We start from the raw sequence: 22,009 nt of genomic DNA on the forward strand, positions 1-22,009 counted from the left end.
TAGCTAACTAGGAGTGATACTTAAAGACAGGGGAGCCTGGCTTGCTGCAGTCCTGTGTTAGCAAAGAGTAGGACGGGACTTAGTGACTGATCAACAAGGCTATTAATCTTCATCATTCCGTGTGTTGAGTGAAGGCTGTTAAGTTGCAGCACAGGCAGGGTAGGATGCCCAGTAAGATTCGCTTTGCACGGTATCCATCGGGCGTGGCTTAAGCTGGGTAGGAAAACTAGTTCCAAACCCCGCCCCTCGTCCGCCTCAAAGTGTGGCCCCACTTTCCACGCAGGCGCCCTGGGGTCTACGGCGCCTCATCCGTCGGCGGCGTAGTGACGCGAGTATTGCTCAGCCTTGTCCTCCGGCTCCGACACCCAATGGCCGGCCGTCGTTCCCTCGGGTGGGCGGGGTACACCCTGGGAACCGTCCTGGTTGGCTTGCGGCCGGGCGCGGCGCATGACGTGTCTCCGTCGCGTCGCGCACCCATTAAGTGGAAGAGTCAGCTCAGGGCACCTGAAGGAGACTTGGACGCACCTGGGCCGCACTCCTGGGCTCGTTGAAGGTTCGCAGCTGCAGCCACTGCCTGCGCTCCATGAGGAAGATGCTCGCCGCCGTCTCTCGCGTGTTGTCGGGCGTCGCCCAGAAGCCGGTGAGGCGGAGTGAACGACCCGGGATGGGCGCGAGACTGGAGGACTGCAGAGGACAGGGCGCGTGGGCTCAGTGGGCTGGCGGGCCGGGCCTCGTGCAGCCGCGGGCCTTTGTTAAGTTTCCACGTCTTGCGCTGTACTCCTGGTCGCGAGAGTAGCTATGGTTCGGCCTCTGGCGCCGACCAGGGAGAGGGGGCGGTTTACAAGGTCCGCGTGGCGGCCAGCCGCGGCGGCCGATGTCGGACTAATCGAATCGCTCCGGAAGGGCGCGTTCGTTTACTACAGTCAGAAAAGGAGGCACTTGGGCTTCCTTGAGTGTACAGTTGACTACCTCTTACCGCCCCATTCCTTTTAAATCTTCGTAACTTTGTTCCTCTTGACCGGGAATCCGGAGACTGAGTGGCCCCGCTCAGTCAGAAGTTTCACCATTTGCTTATCCTGTGACCTTGGGCGAGAGTTTTTTGGTTTTGTCCTTTCTGAAACATGTCGGTGCTGTTTCCTTATCTCTGAAACGGAGTTGAGAGTACTTACCCCGTGGGGTGGCTGTGAGGCTTAAAAGATTGACAGGTATGCAGACCTTTCCCTGTAGCGCTTGTTAATAGTAGTTGCTGTCTGTTACATATTGTTACTGAGTGCCCAGTTTGGTATGCATTTATTGATCACCAGTGCTGGTCCCTGGAGGATTCACGCAGGGTTAGTGTCCCCAGAAACACGCCTCCTACCGTTTCGTCTTCCTCAACCTTGAGCTTTTCTTGGCAGTCAGTTCAGGAGCCCTCAAGCCGAACCTAGAGGGAGACGCTCTGTCCCTTGCACACCTGTTCTTAGGGTAAAAGTAGCTGAAGGAAACAGCCGTGGTGCTTGGGAGGGTGGGGTTAGAGGTTATTTGTGGCTCCAGGGTTTAGATATGCCTAGACTAAGCTTGGAGCATTTTGACCTCTAGGCACTGGGGGTAGTGTTACTTGGTATAACTTCGGACAAGACTTGGAATTCTGGTTCTAGTAACTTCACACAAGACTTTGTGGCAACTCTGCTTGGTATGGGCAGGGAGTTTGAAAAGGTAGAAAGTGTACCCCTCTAGGAATGCTATTGACTGGCAAATACAAAGCTTGTAATGGATTAATCCTTATTAGCATGTAAGGGGAGAAGGCAATGGCACCCCACTCCAGTACTCTTGCCTGGAAAATCCCATGGACGGAGGAGCCTGGTGGGCTGCAGTCCATGGGGTAGCTGCCAGTCGGACACGACTGAGCGACTTCACTTTCGCTTTTCACTTTCATGCATTGGAGAAGAAAAGGGAACCTACTCCAGTGTTCTTGCCTGGAGACTCCCAGGGACGGAGGAGCCTGGTGGGCTGCCATCTATGGGGTCGCACAGAATCGGACACGACTGAAGTGACTTAGCAGCAGCAGCAGCAGCATGTAAGGTGAAGGACAGCCATGTTCCACTGTTCTTTATTTCTCCCTGTACACATGACATACCCAACATTTATTGAGCTCTTCATGTGTGCTGGGCCCTTGGCTAGTTAATGTCCATAGCATCAATTTTTAGTTAAATGTAGGTAACAGAAACATGTTTTCAACATGATAGAGGTATGTAATGTAATGCATGTATATTTGCATATAACATAATGCAGACCTAGTCCTGTATTACATTAAATTTAAAGGATTACATTAAAAAAAGTAAAACTTTGATTGAATCAGTGATGTTCTACAGGAAAAGAAAATTCGTGAGTTTTCAAATTACTGTCACCTCTGTGTCCCTAAGAGCAGAGAGAAGTCATTGTTGAAAATCAGAGCCTCATTCCCTCAACTGTCCGAAGTACTCCTGATTGTGTTTTTGTTTTCCAGCAATATGTTGGCATGAAAGGCAAATGGCGCTTCATCTTCACCTCAATAAAACTTTGGCCTTTTCAAAAATCATATAATACAGCTCAAATCAAACAAATCAGATTTGACTTACAATGATGTGCTAGTTGGATAAAACAAAAATGGAGTATACCTTTATTTAGTCAGAAATTCTAATTGAGAGAAAAGGTTATTATGGCAGAAATTGATTACTGTGCAGAGCATTTCTCTTTTATTTAAGTAAAAATAATTAAAAAAATTTTTTTGTTGAGGATGAGAAGACAGTGAAGGAGTTATGCTTCTTTGAGCTGCCCTTCTTTTTGGCTATTTTGCATGGGTTTGTGTTGTTGTTGTTTTTTTTTTTTTGGCTGCCTGTCCTTGTGCCCTTAAGTGTACTAAGGCCTAGACACAAATATTTTAAGAATTTTATATTAACCCTGGATTGTGGGTGAGCTGAAATTTTGTTTAATAGCTTCCACTCCCTGCAACAAAGTAAGTCAGCTAACTAGCATTTCTATAAACGGTAGTAATCATGAAAGGTTCCCAGAGTGCTCAGTGCATTTTGGGCTCTTGGGTCCAGTGTGCTCATTCATCTATCAGGTTTCAGATGTGTTAACACAGGCTACTTGGAGAGTTCAGTGTTTGGTTTAAAATCATCACAGACATTCTGTTCTATTCATTTTAATGCTACAAAGATCATTGTAAGGTGAAGGAAAAAAACACTTAAAACTCTTAGGTCATGGACTAGACAAGTTTCTTGTTCCGTGAACCAATGTGGCAGATTCCCAGTATTCTGGGTTTAACACTTAAGTCAGCACATCGGACGTGAGTCCTGTCAAGACAGCTTGTTACTCAAGCATAAGTGACTTAAACACATTTAAGGAACTTATTGTTTAACAAAATCATTGTATGAAGTAGTAGTAATAAACAAAGTAGTAATTTAATTCATTGCCTCCTTTCAGCCAATCCACCAGAACTTTCAGAAACTGAATGCTTGCACCTGCTACAGAAAGTTGAGTCTTTAAAATGAAAGCAGAGAGTCCACTGTAACTGAAGTTACTTAAGGTGCTTAAGTACCTGTGATTTCATCTTTGAATGAGGTTGAGTTTTCAGAGTGCTTATTTCAGTGTTGTGCTAATTTCTGCTGTACAGCAAATTGACTAAGTTATACACATATATCAGAAAAGGCAATGGCACCCAACTCCAGTACTCTTGCCTGGAAAATCACATAGACGGAGGAGCCTGGTGGACTGCAGTCCATGGGGTCGCTAAGAGTCGGACATGACTGAGCAATTTCACTTTCACTTTTCACTTTCCTGCATTGGAGAAGGAAATGGCAACCCACTCCAGTGTTCTTGCCTGGAGAATCCCAGGGATGGGGGAGCCTGGTGGGCTGCCATCTCTGGGGTCACACAGAGTCGGACACGACTGAAGCGACTTAGCAGCAGCAGCATACACATATATACATACTTTAAAAATATTCTTTTCTAGTATGGTTTATCCCAGGAGATTGAGTATTGTTCCCTATGCTATAAAGTAGGACCTTGTTGTTTATCCAGTCTAAATGTCTTAGTTTGCATTTACTAATCTCAGACTTTCCAGTCCATCTCTCTCCCTCCCCCCGGCAATCACAAGTCTGTTCTCTGTATCTGTGAGTTTATTTCTGCTTTGTAGATAGGTTCATTTGTGCCATATTTTAGATTGCACGTATAAATGAAAGCATATGGTGTTTGTCTTTTTTTTTCTGACTTACTTCACTTACTTTGATAATCTCTTGTTGCATCCATGTTGCTGCAAATGGCATCATTTTGTTCTTTTTTATGGCTGACTAGTATTCCACTCTCTGTATGTACCACATCTGTATCCATTCATCTATTGATGAACTTTTAAATTGATTCCACTGCTTGGCTCTTGCTATGAATATAGGGGTGCACGTATCTTTTTGAATTGTAATTTTTTCCAGGTATATGCCCAGCAGTAGTATTGCTAGATCATATGAAAGTGAAAGTTGCTCAGTTGTGTCTGACTCTTTGCAACTGCATGGACTATGCAGTCCATGGAATTCTCCAGGCCAGAATACTGGAGTGGGTTAGCTGTTTCCTTCTCCAGGAGATCTTCCCAACCCAGGGATCGAACCCAGGTCTCCCGCATTGCGGGTGAATTCTTTACTGCTGAGCCACCAGGAGGCTAGATCATATAGTTCTATTTGTACTTTTCGGAGGAACCTCCACGTTTTCCACAGTGGCTGCAGCAGCTCACAGTCCCATCAACAGTGTAGGGGCGTTCTCTTGTCTGTACACCCTTGCCAGCATTTGTAGGTTTTTTAGTGATGGCTCTTCTGACCGGTGTGAGGTGGTACTTCATTGGACCTTGTTGTTTTGATTTGCATGTCTCTAATAATGAGTGATGTTGAGCACCCTTTCATGTGCCTACTGGCTATCTGTATGTCTTCCTTGGAGAAATGTCTGTTAAGGTCTTTTGCCTGCTTTTCAATGGGGTTGTTTTGTTGTTGTATGAGCTGCTTGTATCTGTTGGAAATGAAGCCCTTGTTGGTTGCATCATTTGCAAATACTTTCTCCCATCCCTTAGGTCTTTTTTATGGTCTCCTTTGCTGTGTAAAAGCTTGTAAGTTTGAACAGGTCCCATTTGTTTATTTTTGTTTTTGTTTCTATTGCCTTGGGAGAGAGACCTAAGAAAACATTGGTACGATTTATGGTTAGAATGTTTTACAATTTATGTCAGAATGTTTGGCTTATGCTGTCTTTCCGGAGTTTTATGTTGGCATGTCTTATGTTTAAGTCTCTCTCTTTTAAGTTTTAATTTATTTATTTAGTTTTGGCTGCGCTGGGTCTTCATTGCTGTGCCTGGGCTTTCTCTAGTTGCTGTGAGTGGGGGCTAGTCTGGTTGCAGTTCGCATGCATCTCATCACGGTGGCTTCTCTTGTTGTGGAACACAGGCTGTAAGACGTGCGGGCTTCAGTGCTCGCTCTTCCAGCCTCTGGAGCACAGGCTCAACGGGCTTAGTTGCCCCACAGCATGTGGAATCCTCCCGGACCTGGGTTCAATCTGTGTCCCCTGCCATGGCAGGTGGATTCTTAACCACTGCACCACCAAGGAAGCCCACATTTAAGTCCTTTAAGACGTTTTGACTTTATTTTTATGTATGGTGTGAGGGTGTGTTCTAATTTCATTGATTTGCATGCAGCTGTCCAACTTTTCCAGCAGCACCACTTGCTGAAGAGACTGTTTTGGTCCTGTTTTATATTCTTGCCTCCTTTGTCAAAGATGAATCGACCATAGGTGTGTTGGTCTGTTTCTGGATTCTCTGTTCTCTTCCATTGATCTGTATGTCTGTTTTTGTGCCAATACTACACTGTTTTGATTACTATAGCTGGGAGAGTTAAATGTCCTGCTTTGGTTCCCCCCTGCCTGCTTTGGTAATACTGGGTCTTTAATGGTTCCCTATAAATTTTTGGATTTGTTGTTCTAGTTCTGTGAAAAATGCCATAGGTAATTTGATAGACATCACATTACAGTAGATTACTTTTTGTCATATGGCCAGTTTAGTAATAGTAATTCCTCCATTTCAGGGGCATGGGATAGTCTTTCATTTCTTTGAATTATCTTCGGTTCCCTTTATTAGTGTTTTATAGTGGTCAGTGTATCTTTCACCTCCTTGGTCAGGTTTGGTGTTCAACTGCTCAGTTGTGTCCGACTCTTTGAGACCCCATGGACTGCAGCATGGCAGGCTTCCCTGTCCTTCACTACCGCCTAGAGTTTGCTCAGACTCATGTCCATTGAGTCAATGATGCCATCCAAGCATCTCATCCTCTCTCATGCCCTTCTCCTCATGCCCTCGATCTTTCCCAGCATCAGGGTCTTTTCCAGTGAGTCGGCTCTTGGCATCAGGGGGCCAAAGTATGGGAGCTTCAGTACTTCCAGTGAATACTCAGGGTTGATTTCCTTTAGGATTGACTGGTTTGAGCTCCTTGCTATCCAAGGGACTCTTAGGAGTCTTCTCCAGCATCACAGTTTGAAAGCATCAGTTCTTCAGCACTCAGCCTTCTTTATGGTCCAACTCGCACATCCATACATGACTACTGGAAAACCATAGCTTTGACTAGATGGAACGTTGTTGGCAAAGTAACGTCTCTACTTTTTAATATGCCATCTAGGTTTGTCATTGCTTTTCTTCCAAGGAGCAGCGTCTTTTAATCTCGTGACTGCAGTTACTGTCCACAGTGATTTTGGAGCCTGAGAATATAGTCTGTCACCATTTGCATTGTTTCCCTATCTATTTGCCACGAGGCGATGGGACCGGATGCCATGATCTTAACTTTTTTGAATCTTGAGTTTTAAGCCAACTTTTTCACTCTCCTCTTTCACCTTCATCAAGAGGCTTAAAGTTCCTTTTCCCATTCTGCCATTAAGGTGGTGTCATCTGCATATCTGAGGTTGTTGATATGTCTCCCTTGTGATTCATCCAGCTGGGCATTTTGCATGATGTACTTTGCATCTAAGTTAAATAAGTAGGGTAACAATAAACAGTCTTGACTCCCAGTTTTGAACCAGTTCGTTGTTCCATGACCAGTCCTAACTGTTGCTTCTTGACCTCTTGACATACAGAGTTCTCAGGAGGCAGGTAAGGTGGTCTGGTATTCCCATCTCTTTTAAGAATTTTCCAGTTTGTTCTGATCTACACAGTCAAAGGCTTTAGCGTAGTCAATGAAGCAGAAGAAGTTGTTTTTCTGAAATTTCCTTGCTTTCTCTATGTTCCAACAAATGTTGGCAATTTGATCTCTGGTTCCTCTGCCTTTTCTGAATCCAGCTTGTACATCTGGAAGTTCTTGGTTCACTTACTGTTGAAGCCTGACCTGAAGGGTTTTGGGAATTACCTTGCTAGCATGTGAAATGAGTGCTATTGTAAGGTGTTTGAAGCTTCTTTGGCATTGCCCCTCTTTGGGATTGGAATGAAATCTGACCTTTTTCAGACATGTGGCCACTGCTGACTTTTCCAAATTTCCTGGCATGTTGAGTGCAGCATTTTCACAGCATTATATTTGAGGATTTGAATTGGCTCAACTGGAATTCTATCATCTTCACTAGTTTTGTTCATAGTGATGCTTCCTAAGGCCCGCTTGACTTTGCATTCCAGGATGTCTGGCATTAGGTTAGTGATCATACCATCGTGGTTATCTGGGTTATGAAGATCTTTTTTGTACAGGTCTTCTGTGTATTCTTGCCACCTCTTCTTATCTTCTGCTTCTGTTAGGTCCATACCATTTCTGTCCTTTATTGTGCCCCTCTTTGCAGGAAGTGTTCCCTTGGTATCTCTGGTGTTCTTGAAGAGATCTCTAATCTTTCCCATCTGTTTTCCTCTATTTATATGCGTTGTTCACTTAAGAAGGCTTTCTTATCTTTCCTTGCTATTCTTTGGAACTCTGCATTCAGATGGGTATAACTTTGCTTTTCTCTTTTGTCTTTCGCTTCTGTTCTTTTCTCAGCTATTTGTAAGCCCTCCTCAGACAACTATTCTGGCTTTTTGCATTTCTTTTTCTTGAGTATGGTTTTGATCACTGCCTTCTGTACAGTGTTATGAATCTCCATCCATAGTTCTTCAGGCACACTATCAAATCTAATCCCTTGAATCTCTTTGTCACTTCCACTGTATAATTATAAGGGATTTGATTTAGGTCATACCTGAATGGCCTAGTGGTTTTCCCTACTTTCTTCAATTTAAGTCAGAATTTTGCAATAAGGAGTTCATGATCTGAGCCACAGTCAGCTCCTGTTCTTGTTTTTGCTGCCTGTATAGAGTGTCTCCATCTTTGGCTGCAAAGAATATAATCAATCTGATTTTGGTATTGACCATTTGGTGATGTCCATGTGTAGAGTCTTCTCTTGTGTTGTTGGAAAAGGGTGTTTGCTATGACCAGTGCATTCTCTTGGCAAAACTCTGTTAGCCTTTGCCCTGCTTCATTTTGTGTTTCCAAAGCCAAACTCCAGGTATCTCTTGACTTCCTACTTTTGCATTCCAGTCTCCTATGATAAAAAGGACATCTTTTTGGGGGGTGTTAGTTCTAGAAAGTCTTGTAGGTCTTCATAGGTTTATTCCTTGGAAGTTTAGTTTTTAAGAGATACTGTTATTATTTTTATATTCTTTTTCTGATATTTCATTTTTAGTGTAAAGAAATGGAACAGATTTCTGCATGTTAGTCTTGTATCTGCCTACCTTGCTGAATTTATCATTTATTAGTTTTTGTGTGGAGTCTTTGGGGTTTTCTATATATAGTAGCATGTCATTTGCATATAATGACTGTTTTATCTCTTCCCTTTCAATTTGGATACCTTTATTTCTTGCTCTTGTTTGATTGCTGTGGCTAGAACTTCCAATACTACATTGAAGAGAAGTGGTGAGAGTGACCATCCTTGTCTCGTTCCAGATTTTAGCAGGAAGGCTTTCAACTTTTCACCATTCAGTATTACTATTGGCTATTAATAAATAGCTTTTACTATTTTGAAATATGTTCCCTGTATACCCACTTTGATAAGAGTTTTTATCCTGAATGGATGTTGAATTTTTAAAAAATTGTTTAATTGGTGGAAAATTGCTTTATAGTATGTTGGTTTCTGCTGTACAACAGTGTGAATCAGTCATATATATATCTCCCTTCCCTCCCTCCCCTCCTCGTATCCCACCCCTTTAGGTCATCATAGAGTGCCAGACTGGGCTCCCCATGTTACTTACAATTTCCCTCTATTTTACACTGTGCTCCTTTCTTAAATTTGTCCCACCTTTAACTTCCCCCGCTGTGCCCACGAGTCCATTCTCTGCAGGCTTCATCAGTACCATTTTTCTAGATTTCATGTACATGGAGTAATATACGATACTTGTTTTTGCTTTCTGACTTACTACTTCACTCTGTATAAGAGGCTCTGGGGGGGTTGAATTTTGTTGGGTGCTTTTTCTGCATCTATTGAGATGATCATGTGGTGTCTGACTTTTATTAATGTGGTGTATTACGTTGATTGCATATGTTGAACCGTCCTTATGAACCTGGAGTTCACCACTTGGTGATGGTGTATGCTTTTTTTATGTGTTGTTGGATTTGGTTTGCTAATCAGTTGAGAATTTTTGTGTCTATATTCATCAGTGATACTGGACTGTAATTTTTGATGATATCTTTGTATGGTTTTGGTATCAGGGTGATGGTGGCTTCCTAGAATGTGCTTGGAGGTGTTCCCTCCTCTTCAGTCTTTTGGAAGTGTTTGAGAAAATTCCCAAGTTTCTCAATTTGTGTGTGTGTGTGTGTGTGTGTAGCAGAAGTTTTATTACATTGAAAAATGACAGAGAAAGTTTCTGACAGAGACACATAGACATCAGAAGGGGGGACAGAGAGTGCCCCTTCTTGATAGTCTTAGCAAGGCCTTATATACTTTCACCAGACCCACTCCCACATAAGATTGGTAGAAAGTTCCTATTACGAGGAGAAACATGTTCTTGAGCAAGATACATTGTTGTTATATAATCATTAGTACAATGATTAATTTTTATTGTTTTAACTTGGTTTAATGACTGTTTTGCCTTACATCTGTAACTGTATAACGGGGTTTATTTCTAGCTGTCTGAAAGCTTTTAGGTTACAAATGATTGTTCATGCCCCTTCATGTCCCTTGAGCAAGATGTGTTGTTTTGTTGTGTAATCATTAGCTCTGGGCTGAAAGAAAGTTAGTCTTCAAGATTGTTGTCATAACAACTCAGAGTTTAAGAAAAAATGTCTTATGTGACTAAGTAAGTGAAGTGGCTCAGTCGTGTCCAACTCTGACCCCATGGACTGTAGCCTACCAGGCTCCTCCGTCCATGGGATTTTCCAGGCAAGAGTACTGGAGTGGAGTGCCATTGCCTTCTCCATAGGATCTTCCCCACCCAGGGATTGAACCTGGGTCTCCCATGTTGTAGGCACACACTTTACCATCTGAGCCACCAGGGAAGTCTCTTATGTGACTAAGACAAAGCAATGTAGAAAAAATGGTTTGTTCTTTTCTCCTCCTTGAAAGCCCTGGATCCCTTCCTCCTTGAGGGCCCCAGGCTCCTTATCAACCTACCTAAGAATTAGCTCTCTCATTCCCCCCTCTTTCTTTTAGGAGAATTATGTTGCCAAGGGAAAGGGGTGGCATTCTCATTTCATAACTTCTTCGACCTGGTAAGGGAGGCAGACAGATCCTAAATTATTGAGGCAACATATTCTCCTAACGCTCATATTGAGGGTTTCTGATCCAGGGGTCCCAAGTAATAGTTGGAGGAGGCTGTAGAAATTGTAGGGGCATGAACAATCTTTTGTAACCTAAAAGCTTTCAGACAGCTAGAAATAAACCCCGTTATACAGTTACAGATATAAGGCAAAATAGTCATTAAACCAAGTTAAAACATAATAAAAATTAAAAGTCACATTATGTCCATAGTTAAGGTATAATGTGTTATACCAGTCCATCTTAGAATTGTTAGATGTCATCTGATCAAGAAGAGGCATCACATATGATTGTTGTTGGTGAAGATATTCGCAGAGTTGAACAAAGTCCTTTCCTTGAAGCAGAGGAATCCACCATGTGAAGCCTTTCACCGATGAGGAGGTTGAAAAGCTGAAAGTTTGTCTTGAAGATCCCAGACAAGCCCCCAAGTTGATAGCTTATGGTGAACAGTGTGTCAGATTAGTGATCTCCAAAGAAGATTTAGCTTCGGGATTAGGGACCAGGCTTCATTATTCAGAGCTTTTGTGTGGCAGAAATTTTATTTCAGTGAAAAAGGAGAGAGAAAGCTTCTGACATAGACATCAGAAGGGGACAGAGAGTGCCCCCCCAAGTTTCTCAATTTTTTTTTCACTTATTCTTAGGTATTTTAATGAACTGTCTTTACCCCCGACTTGTCCGAAGCATTTATTTCTAGCATTTTCACTTCTTCTAGCAATGTCATTGTCTTTGTTGACTTTATTGGATTGTGGTATACTGATGGGTGTAGAGATAAGTAGGTAATAGCTTTCTGCTTTCTGGCTTGTACACTTAGCAGATCAACTTTATCCCTTCTCACCAAGATCAAGTCCAGTGTGTGAACATATCAAAAGTGCTTTTGTGGGATCTGAAGGATGTGCTTCAATTCTGCATGAGAAGTGTTTGTTTACATATATGTGATGTGGCAGAATGTGGCTAAAACAGTACTAACTGATTAAATGTTTGTGATCTAACCTGGACCTTAGCCATCACATAGAGTACTTTTGCTGTGAGCAGAGTGAAAGAATGAAAAGGAAACACTTCTCCCAGCTTGCCCCTGCTCTCAGGCATTGACAGCCCCTTGAACATCAAGAAGGGACCACTGGGACTTCCCTTGCGGTGGTGTGGGTTTGAGGAGGCAGCTCACAGGTGTGAGGTAACAGACCTTTGAGCCAGATTTGCTAGGTTTGTTACCTCAGCCCCAACATTTAAGTGCTCTATGGCTTTGGGAAACTCAGTTCAGTTCAGTTGCTCAGTTGTGTCTGACTCTTTGCGACCCCACGAACTGCAGCACTCCAGGCTTCACTGTCCATCATCAATTCCTGGAGTTTACTCAAATTCATGACCATTGAGTCGGTAATGCCATCCAACCATCTCATCCTCTGCCATCCCCTTCTCCTCCCGCCTTTACTCTTTCCCAGCATCAGGGTCTTTTCCAGTGAGTCAGTTCTTCGTATCAGGTGGCCAAAGGATTGGAGTTTCAGCTTCAGCATCAGTCCTTCCAATGAATATTCAGGACTGATTTCCTTTAGGATGGACTGGTTGGATCTCCTTGCAGTCCAAGGGACTCAGCATGGGATTCATCAGTACAGAGAGAAAGCTTCAGTGAAAACTCATTGCAGGTCCCACCCCTCAACTCAGATGCCCTTCTAAACCTCAGACCCATGTAGCAATGGGAATTGAGGTTAAAACACAGATGCCACTAATGTGCATGCCAAATGACATGAGTCAATGACAGCAGCTCCGAGACCTGTTTTGAGTCCAAGTAGTGGTCCAAGTCGCACATAGGTCACATTGCTTGATCTAACAAGAGATCAAACCTCAGAACAAGGCATTTTTGACAGAATTTCACCCACTGAAAAAAACAGGTGGCTAATCTGTTTTTTCCCCAGTAATAAATGAGGATTATTTATTATTTAAAAAGGGGGGTGGGGTTACTGTTTAGAGAACATCTTCTTTCTGGTGCTTCAGGAGGAGCCTCTGTCTGTTCAAATCATAAAACATCCCTCAGATCTTTTGTTGTCTTAAGTCAGAAAATGCTGCATATCTTTACTTTTCTCTTATACCTTTCTTGCTAAAAGGGCTTCCATGGTTGCTCAGTCAGTAAAAAATCTGCCTGGGTTTGATCCCTGGTTTGGGAAGATCCCCTGGAGAAGGGAGCAGCTACCCACTCCAGTATTCTGGCCTGAAGAATTCATGGACAGAGGAGCCTGGCAGGCTACAGTCCATGGGGTTGCAAAGAGTCCGATACAACTGAGCGATTTTCACTTTTCTCACTAAGGTGTTTATCTAATGCTTTGAGTAGTTTAAAATATTTTTCTTATAGTACTCTTATACAGAAGTGATTTTCCTGAGACAGGAATTGAAACATAGATTTATCTGAAGAACAATTCTGAAAGTAAAGCTTTAGCTTGCCCAATATATCTAATTATGACTAAGAATAGCATAAATAAACACATCCCACAGATCATCTAGTCTCTTTAAGTTCACCATTAGCCTTATAATATTTTCACTAATTTCTTTGAAAACAAAGTGGCAAACTAGATGGGTTTGGGTTTTGCTCCCTTTCTCTTTCTGCTCTTTGCCTTCAGATGTGGGTACAATCGTGTTTCATTGGCCAAAGTATTTTGGAAGAAAGGATCCCAACACAGTGACCAGAATGGAAGATAAAGCCCATGAATGTGTAGGGCTCTTGAGTTCTAGGACTCCATCCTGATAACCAATTAGTAAGAATAATAACTCAAAAAAAGCAGTAAAAAGTCCTGATATACTTTTGTATTTTGATCTTTCAAGGCAAGCAGAGTGCTGGTGGCATCTCGTCATTTTGCAAATGATGCTACTTTTGAAATTAAGGTAAGAGGTGTTTTGCTTTCTGTTGAAATTTTTTCCACAGGTAGACACTGATGTGTAGTTTTACCTTTGTGATAGGGCATTTTGATAATCATGCTTTTTCACCATCTTATTACAAGTGTTCTAGAATCAAAGATGCAGAGGAGTTCAGCAAAAAATAGAATTTACTCCTTTTATGTAGCAGCTTATTGGTAGTTTGGAAAGGGAGCACAAGCTAAAAAAAATTAAAGACCTACTCTAAGGTTTAAAATGTAATTTGGTGAAAAGTTTGAATAAGAAGATTCTTAGAATGATTCTTTGAAAGTTTGTCTTTGAACCTATAACTCAGTTGACCTAGAGGTTTTCAATGAAAGTCATCTTAGAAAGATTTCCTTCTTCCAAAACCCCATTTCATTGCACAGTGAGTTTTAAGAAGGAATCAGAAGCAATATGCAGCATTTCTGATATGCTTGTCTGCTGGTGTTCAAGTTAAAAAACAGTAAAGATTGTAAATATTTAAGTTAACTATTTTGAGTTACATCTTATAATGGGTTAGCAGTGTTTACACTGTAGTGACTGAGGGATAATTGTCTGATTTCATTTCAGAAATGTGATCTTCACCGGCTGGAAGAGGGCCCTCCTGTCACTACAGTGCTTACCAGAGAAGATGGGCTCAAATACTACAGGATGATGCAGACTGTTCGCCGAATGGAGTTAAAAGCAGATCAGCTGTATAAACAGAAAATTATTCGTGGTTTCTGTCACTTGTGTGATGGTCAGGTGAGTGGTAGTTTTGTAAGAAAGCTATGTTACTTTGGAATTTAAGTATAGTGTGTGTTTTTTGGCTGTTAACCCTACCTTATTTGTCTGAAGGATTTGAGGCTGGTATTTTAGAATAAAAATGAAAATGCAGAGACCTGCTAGGATGCTTATGCTACAGAATTTAGTCGTGTATCACACTGCTTATTTCCTGTTCCACTATGGCATTATGATCACCTGCACTGGATATACTTTGGAGAAAAGGGTTTTTGTTTTTTTTGTTTTACAAAACCAAATGCCTACCAGGGACCAATTAGGTGGAATAAATGAGTGAAGGCTGCCAGTTATATGAAGAATTGAGAATGGTGACAGGAATTGGTGGTGAACTGGAACAGATAGGTCCCACCTGCAGGATAAGTCATAACGATACCAGCCAGTTGGTGCCATGTGGAAATACGGGGCTAATGCTTCCTGTTATTTGTCTTTGAAAGAAGACAGAAGTCTCCATTTTCAAGTGAAATTCCCCCAATATTTTGATGTAGACATCTGATGCAGGATTTTCTCAAGTCACCATACAGGCTTAAGAGAAACAGCATATCTGTGGATTGCCACAGTTTATGGCTGTGGCTTGGTCTTTACCCTTTACTCTTTTCTGGTGAAAAAGGAACTACTTGTCGTGGTTATAAATGCGTTCTAGGTCAAATGTTTCATAATAGTCAAGGAAGCCTATTAACTAGAAATATGTACTGTATTGCCTCACTGATGCGTCTTCCTTGAATGCAGGAAGCTTGTTGTGTAGGCCTGGAGGCCGGCATCAACCCCACAGACCATCTGATCACAGCGTACCGGGCTCATGGCTTTACCTTTACTCGTGGACTCTCTGTCCGGGAGATTCTTGCAGAGCTTACAGGTTTGCTATTAATTTACAAAAAAACAGGGAATTGAGTGAATTAAGTTTTCAAATCTCCAATAAAGATGCTGTTTATAAGTTAACATTAAAACTTTTTAATTAAAACTTTTTTGATGTTTTTTTTAAAAAAAGCTGAGAAACCAGGGGAAAAAAAAACCTCTCCCTTTGGGTGCTCTGGTACCTCTATCGCGCTTTTGAGTAAACTGACCATTTTTGAGGTTATCTGGCCTCTTGGGTAAAAAGGTCAGCTCCATAAAATCAGAGTAGTGTTTATCACTCAAGCATGCCAACAGAAATCTAGCAGCCAGAGAAAGTAAATTGAGTGTAAGTATTTCATTGTGTAGAAATGAAATTGTAGGCATCTTCTTAATAGTCCCTTTGTCCCCCTTGACTTGTACACCAGTGTAGCAGAAATTGGAAGATATTTTTAATGGGCCAAAAAAAGTCTAGAGTACCACACTAACATCTAAAGAAAACTTGGTGATTTGAGAGCTGGAAAGGTTTATGGGACTGGTCTAACCTTTATTATAAAAGGGCCAGGAGACCAGGAGGACTATATATGTACTTTGAGGGACATGTGGTTATATAGTTGAGTTGGTCTCTTGATATCTAATGGTCAAGCCAGCACACAGCAGTGTGGTTTTGTTTTATATGTTTGGTGTTTGATATGTCACATTTGTGTGCTGCCATGTATAGGACGAAGAGGTGGTTGTGCTAAAGGAAAAGGAGGATCGATGCATATGTATGCCAAGAATTTCTACGGAGGCAATGGCATCGTGGGAGCTCAGGTAGCCAAGGACTGGGATTGCATCATTTCCTGGGTTGGGCCCTGGCCCACATCTTTGCAATATTTTGTACCCCAGAGGCTCTCTCTCTGAAGTACTTGGGGGGCATGATGTGTTTTAAATGATCTGTTGCTTTCATACTCTATTATTTGACCATTTAATAGAGTTAGACAATAATTTAAAGATTTTCCTTTTTAGGCATTTGCTATGTTTTACAAGTAAGCAAGAGCCTCTAGCAATAGAGCTATACCTTTGTCTTTTAATTGATATTTAAGTACCTTAATTGCTTGGTCACATCCTCTTTGCCACAGCCCTCTCCCTGCTGTAGATAGTGCTGGTGCTGGTACCAGACCAGGACAGGCAAGAGGTCAGGATCTTAAGGACCTAGTTTGAATCTAAAGCCAGCTTCTGTGGTTGTGCCATCCTCTTTGTTCTCATCAGTTAGTAAATAATGAACAAGTAGACGTATAAAATCATATCTAGATTGTTAAGTTTACTTTCTAATATATTAAGGTTTTAGCATCTGGGGTTTTGTTGTTTGAGGTATTGTTTTTAACCCTTGGTTTGCTGGGGGGTGCTTTTAGAATTGATAGTTGAAACTTTGAATGCAGAAATGTTATTGCTTAAGGGTTGAAATAGAATACAATAATACAATAGCAGTTACTTGTGTTACTTTGCCAGTTTACAATTTTAGGGGTGGGGTAAGCAGAGATAGGGTTGGGTAGGGAAGAGTTTGTAGGGACCGTGTCATTTCTATCTCATTTTCTGGTCAGGTGCTAACGTTCATAGCATTAATTTCTTCCCTCATGGATTTCTGTGGTTCCTTTCTTGCTTGTCCTCAATATTAGGTGCCCCTGGGAGCTGGGATTGCTCTGGCCTGTAAGTATAATGGAAAAGACGAGGTCTGTTTGACTTTGTACGGCGATGGTGCTGCTAATCAGGTGAGTAAGTGCCTCTTAACTTTGCAGTAGTGTCCAAAGTGTTGAATATTCATAGTTCAGTTTGTGGCGAAGCACTGTATCGATTACTAGTTGAAATGGCCATTTATATGGCAGGCTAAAATTTGGTTTTGTGGCCACATTAGAGATTTGCATCTTGGCATTGTTTCACAAGTGATTTGTATGAGTGTGCGCCTAAGCAGATGCTCACCTTTGTTCTGTCAGTGCTCCACAGACTCTGTAGTGAAGGAACGGTTTACATTGTAATCCCTTGCAAACCAACTCCTAAACCAGTACTGTGATGTGCACTCATTCTCTTGAATGCCAAGGCATTTTCAGACTCCTCTCATGGTTTTTGAGCCCTGATTCTTCCTCCCCTTCTGTCATGGTCTGAGTGATCAGCAGTCTGTGGCCGACACTCTGTGAGGCCTTGCTCTGGATGCTGATTCTCAGACACTGGTTATCCAGAGGGTCTCATAGGATTTGTAATCGAGCATAAAAACCCCAAACTAGGTAGCTGCAGTCCATTCTACATGTTGGGCTTTCCCCAGTGTGCTCTGTACTGCTGTCTCAGCCCCAGAAGCAAGCAGAAGTATTTGGTTTGTCACTTCCTCAGGTGCACCACCCCCCTCACACACACACTTCTTTGCCTCAGAATCTGGGTTGTAGGCGAGGCATTTCATCTTTTATGAGAGCATTCTCTTGCTGGGTAGAGCAGTGGCTTTTGGGGATGATGAAGTTGAGAAAAAAACAGCACAATGAAACCACTTGAACTTTTTATTTGTACTTCCAGGGTCAGATATTCGAAGCTTACAATATGGCAGCTTTGTGGAAATTGCCTTGTATTTTCATCTGTGAGAATAACCGCTATGGGATGGGAACATCTGTGGAAAGAGCAGCAGCCAGCACTGATTACTACAAGAGAGGCGACTTTATTCCTGGGCTGAGGGTAAGGACGCCTGTGGTAGAGCTGGGGCAGCACTCCTGGCTGATGTCTCACATCAAAGGAAGGGTTCTGTTTTCTTAGTGGATGAACAGGTCATAGGAAAAGAAAACTATCTTAGGCAGTTGGAGTTAAGCTCTGCCCTTTTTATCTTTGAACTTTTATGAAGTGTAGTTGATTTACAATGTTGTGTTTAAATCTTTCCTACTTATTGACAGGTAGATGGAATGGATATCCTGTGTGTCCGGGAGGCCACAAAATTTGCAGCTGCCTATTGTAGATCTGGAAAGGTAAGATTTTTTTTTGGCTTCTAAGCTAGAGATTTCTAATGGCATTTATCTGTCTTAAAGTTGAAAGAAGTGTCCATTGTGGCAATTTAGAGGTAGCTGCTAATTGAGGTGTATAAGATAGAAGCAGGATCCACTTGAGTCAGTCGGGTCCCTTTATAAATAACATGGTCTTGGTAGCTCACATCCTAGGAAACATTCCATGTTTCCCCCATTTGGGGTAAATCTTTTCTTCCAGTGTTCCCTCAGCATTCTGCCTTTGTCTTTGTTGTGACAATCTATTTTGCCTTCCAGTTCATTATGTGCCTCCACACCCACCCACCCCACCTTAATGATAAGCCCCTTGAGTGAAGATTATTAGAGACTCCCACAGTGCCCCGCACAGAACTGTGCTTATATAATAAGCATTCAGTATAAGTTTGTTTTCTATAAATTAATATGTTTAAATTATGTAGTCTTATTGTTTTAGTCCTAAGGAGCTTGACCTTTCCAGTTACAGCAGTGGAAGGAGAAGTAAACAGTGAGATTGGCCTAAAAAGAGGCTTCCCTGCTATTTGAACTGGTGGAAGGATGTTCTTCTCCCTAAATCACTGTTCCACAACCCAGAAAACAGACCCCTAAGATAATAAGTCCCTCTTAAAAATAGGGAGGATGAAAGATGCTGTAAATAGGTATTAGAAATGAGAAGAGATAACTGAATCAGTCAACTAAGAAGAAATTCTTGACAACTCAGATCTGATCAGAGTAGTTGACAGGGTGTATATTTGAGGCCATGCCCATCGTCTCACCTAACCTCCATTGGGTTCTGTTTTAGGGGCCTATACTGATGGAGCTGCAGACTTACCGTTACCATGGACACAGCATGAGTGATCCTGGAGTGAGGTAGGGTAAAGGAAAAACTGAGTGTGGTGTTCAAAGTAGATGGGCTTAGAGTGGTACTACTTACATGAAAAAGCAAAAGCATTTCAAAATTTACTTTTGAATCCAGACACCAGTTGGCTTCATGCATTGATTTAGTAGTTTAGACTGAGCCTGAAAACAGTGCTTTATAATAAGTTGGTTCCAATCTAGAAAGCATTCTGGAAACTTTTACACTATGTATTGTGTACATTTTAACATAAGTACCAATTAAAAAAACAATTGTACGAAGGAATTGTGAGGAATTATTACTTAAAGCAGGTCTGATGGTAACAGTAGTATACTTGGGAGCATTTACGTTTTGTAGGCATTACCTCAGATGCTCCCAGGGCACATTCCTCCATTTGAAAATGTTCTTCTGGCTGGTATGGTACAAGACCAAGTAGCAGAAGGGATATTCCATGTGTTGAAATAGATGAGTTAAAAAAAAATAGTGATAAAAGTCCTAACTCCAGCATGAAATGCTGTAGTCCTGGAGTGTGGCATAATTAAAAAGTAGATTTAGTTAAAGTAAGCCGTAAGAAGTCTTTAAGAGTGTAGGCTAAAGGTCTAAGGGAAAATGTTATAAAGAACTGCTTTTATGGGAAAAAGCACTTTGTGTAATTCTGCTGTTTAAAAAACAATGATAGAGCCTTTGCTTTTAGTATTATTTCAGATAATGTAGGACAAGGATCAACTATACATTCAAGAATTGGAAAACCTCCTCTCCAGGTTTTTGCCAGCATAAAGGAGAAAGGAAGGGCACAATTTTTTCCTGGTTAGCATTCTCCTGCCTCCAAGGTTACAGCTATCACCCCAGAAAACCATCTCCCCCTGTCTTCTCCCACTTCAAGAGCCCCCATCACTACCTTCATGCCCTACATCTAGATTAAAGAAGCAGATAGCAACTGGGCTCCTGTTGTCAGAATGCCAGAGAAGCCCAGCGAATTGCCACGGTAGAGTTTAGACAAAGCAGCTCTTACAGAATGTTAGGATGCGTTCTTGTATTTTGAAGTATAATTCTGCCCTTCCTACGGAGATGTAAGTATTGATATGCTGCTGTGTTTCACAGACTGTCTGCTCTACTGGAACTGTTCTTACTTGTCACTCTGGTTCCCTCCCCAGTTACCGTACCCGAGAAGAGATTCAGGAAGTTAGAAGTAAGAGTGACCCTATCATGCTCCTCAAGGACAGGATGGTGAACAGCAATCTCGCCAGTGTTGAAGAACTAAAGGTACACTTACTCTAAGGGTTTTCACAGTTGCCGCTCTCAGATTTTGAGCAACTTTTCTCTGCACAAAAATGCTGCCACTCTCAGGTGAACTAGGTAAGGGAAAGTACACACTGTATTCTCATAGGGCATTCATCCGTCATATTGATGAAGCTCTTAAACTCCAATAGCGCAGTTCTTCTTTCCTGTAAATACACTTGAGGTTTTTAAATGTTCCCTCGCCAGGGTGTATGTTTCTGTCTCTACTTCAGAATATTTCTTTCTAGATCGTTGTTACTTTTACCATAATAGCACCTTAAGTATACTTCTAGTACTAGTAGAAGAGTTGAACTACTTGGTACCTAAGAGGTGTATCTTCTAAAAAATCTCTTGAACTGTAATCTGATTTTTAGGAAATTGATGTGGAAGTGAGAAAAGAAATTGAGGATGCTGCTCAGTTTGCTACTGCTGATCCTGAACCACCTTTGGAAGAACTTGGCTATCACATTTACTGCAACGATCCACCTTTTGAAGTCCGGGGTGCAAACCAGTGGATCAAGTTTAAGTCCATCAGTTAAGGCGAGATACACACCTTCAGTGGGTTATTTGGCAGCAACTGTAAGGAATGCTTTGTGTTCTCAACTTTGTCAAGGAGGAAAACCCATAGAGAGAAAGTGCTGTAGGTTGAGATAGTGTTTGCATGTGGTTTGTACAGTGTTGCATTAAAAGAGGTGATTGCACAGATAAGGTTATTTTAGTTATATAGGTCTAAAATAGGTAATAGTTTGCTTAACCCTCCAAATTATTTCTTTAAAATAGTTCTATTTGATTTCGTTGTATACTAGTTTTAACATTTCCCTTGCAGCTCAGCTGGTAAAGAATCCGCCTGCAATGCAGGAGACCTGGGTTCAATCCCTGGTTTGGGAAGATCCCCTGGAGGATTCCATGGACTGTATAGTCCATGGGGTTGCAAAGAAAGAGTTGGACACGAGTGAGCAACTTTCAACTTTACTAAAAGGAAAAACAATTCCTTGTATGCCTGTCCAACTCTGCCGCCACCTTGTGGGGGGATCAGTGTCCTGTCCCTCGCAGTGCCCAATAGCTTACCTCAGTTCAGTTCAGTTGCTCAGTTGTATCTGACTCTTCACGACCCCATGAATTGCAGCACTCCAGGCCTCCCTGTCCATCACCAACTCCCGGAGTTCACCGAAACCCATGTCCACCGAGTCGGTGATGCCATCCAGCCATCTCATCCTCTGTCGTCCCCTTCTCCTCCTGCCCCCAATCCCTCCCAGCATCAGAGTCTTTTCCAATGAGTCGACTCTTCGCATGAGGTGGCCAAAGTACTGGAGTTTCAGCTTTAGCATCATTCCTTCCAAAGAACACCCAGGACTGATCTCCTTTAGAATGGACTGGTTGGATCTCCTTGCAGTCCAAGGGACTCTCAAGAGGCTTCTCCAACACCACTGTTCAAAAGCATCAATTCTTTGGTCCTCAGCTTTCTTCACAGTCCAAAAGTCCCACATCCACACATGACTACTGGAAAAACCATAGCCTTGACTAGATGGACCTTTGTTGGCAAAGTAACGTCTCTGCTTTTGAATATGCTGTCTAGGTTGGACATAACTTTCCTTCCAAGGAGTAAGCGTCTTTTAATTAACAGTTTACCTAGTGTACCCTAATGTGCACACACGCCCCTGTTAGT

The 22,009-nt window shown here is 42.1% G+C and overlaps 1 protein-coding gene across 1 annotated transcript; it reads left to right on the forward strand.

Annotated features, from left to right (window-relative positions):
• The first annotated feature begins 451 nt into the window (after nt 1-451).
• On the forward strand, nt 452-21,133 carry PDHA1 (pyruvate dehydrogenase E1 subunit alpha 1). The gene is made up of 11 exons (XM_006045837.3): nt 452-640; nt 13,540-13,599; nt 14,182-14,355; nt 15,118-15,244; nt 15,941-16,032; nt 16,878-16,970; nt 17,761-17,916; nt 18,129-18,200; nt 19,012-19,079; nt 20,220-20,328; nt 20,718-21,133. The coding sequence occupies exons 1-11, from the start codon at nt 584-586 to the stop codon at nt 20,880-20,882; spliced, it is 1,173 nt and encodes a 390-aa protein (XP_006045899.1). The 5' UTR covers nt 452-583; the 3' UTR covers nt 20,883-21,133.
• Nucleotides 21,134-22,009: the final 876 nt, after the last annotated feature.

Source organism: Bubalus bubalis, chromosome X, assembly GCF_019923935.1.
Source record: "Bubalus bubalis isolate 160015118507 breed Murrah chromosome X, NDDB_SH_1, whole genome shotgun sequence".
In the NCBI taxonomy this organism is placed as follows: Eukaryota; Metazoa; Chordata; class Mammalia; order Artiodactyla; family Bovidae; genus Bubalus; species Bubalus bubalis.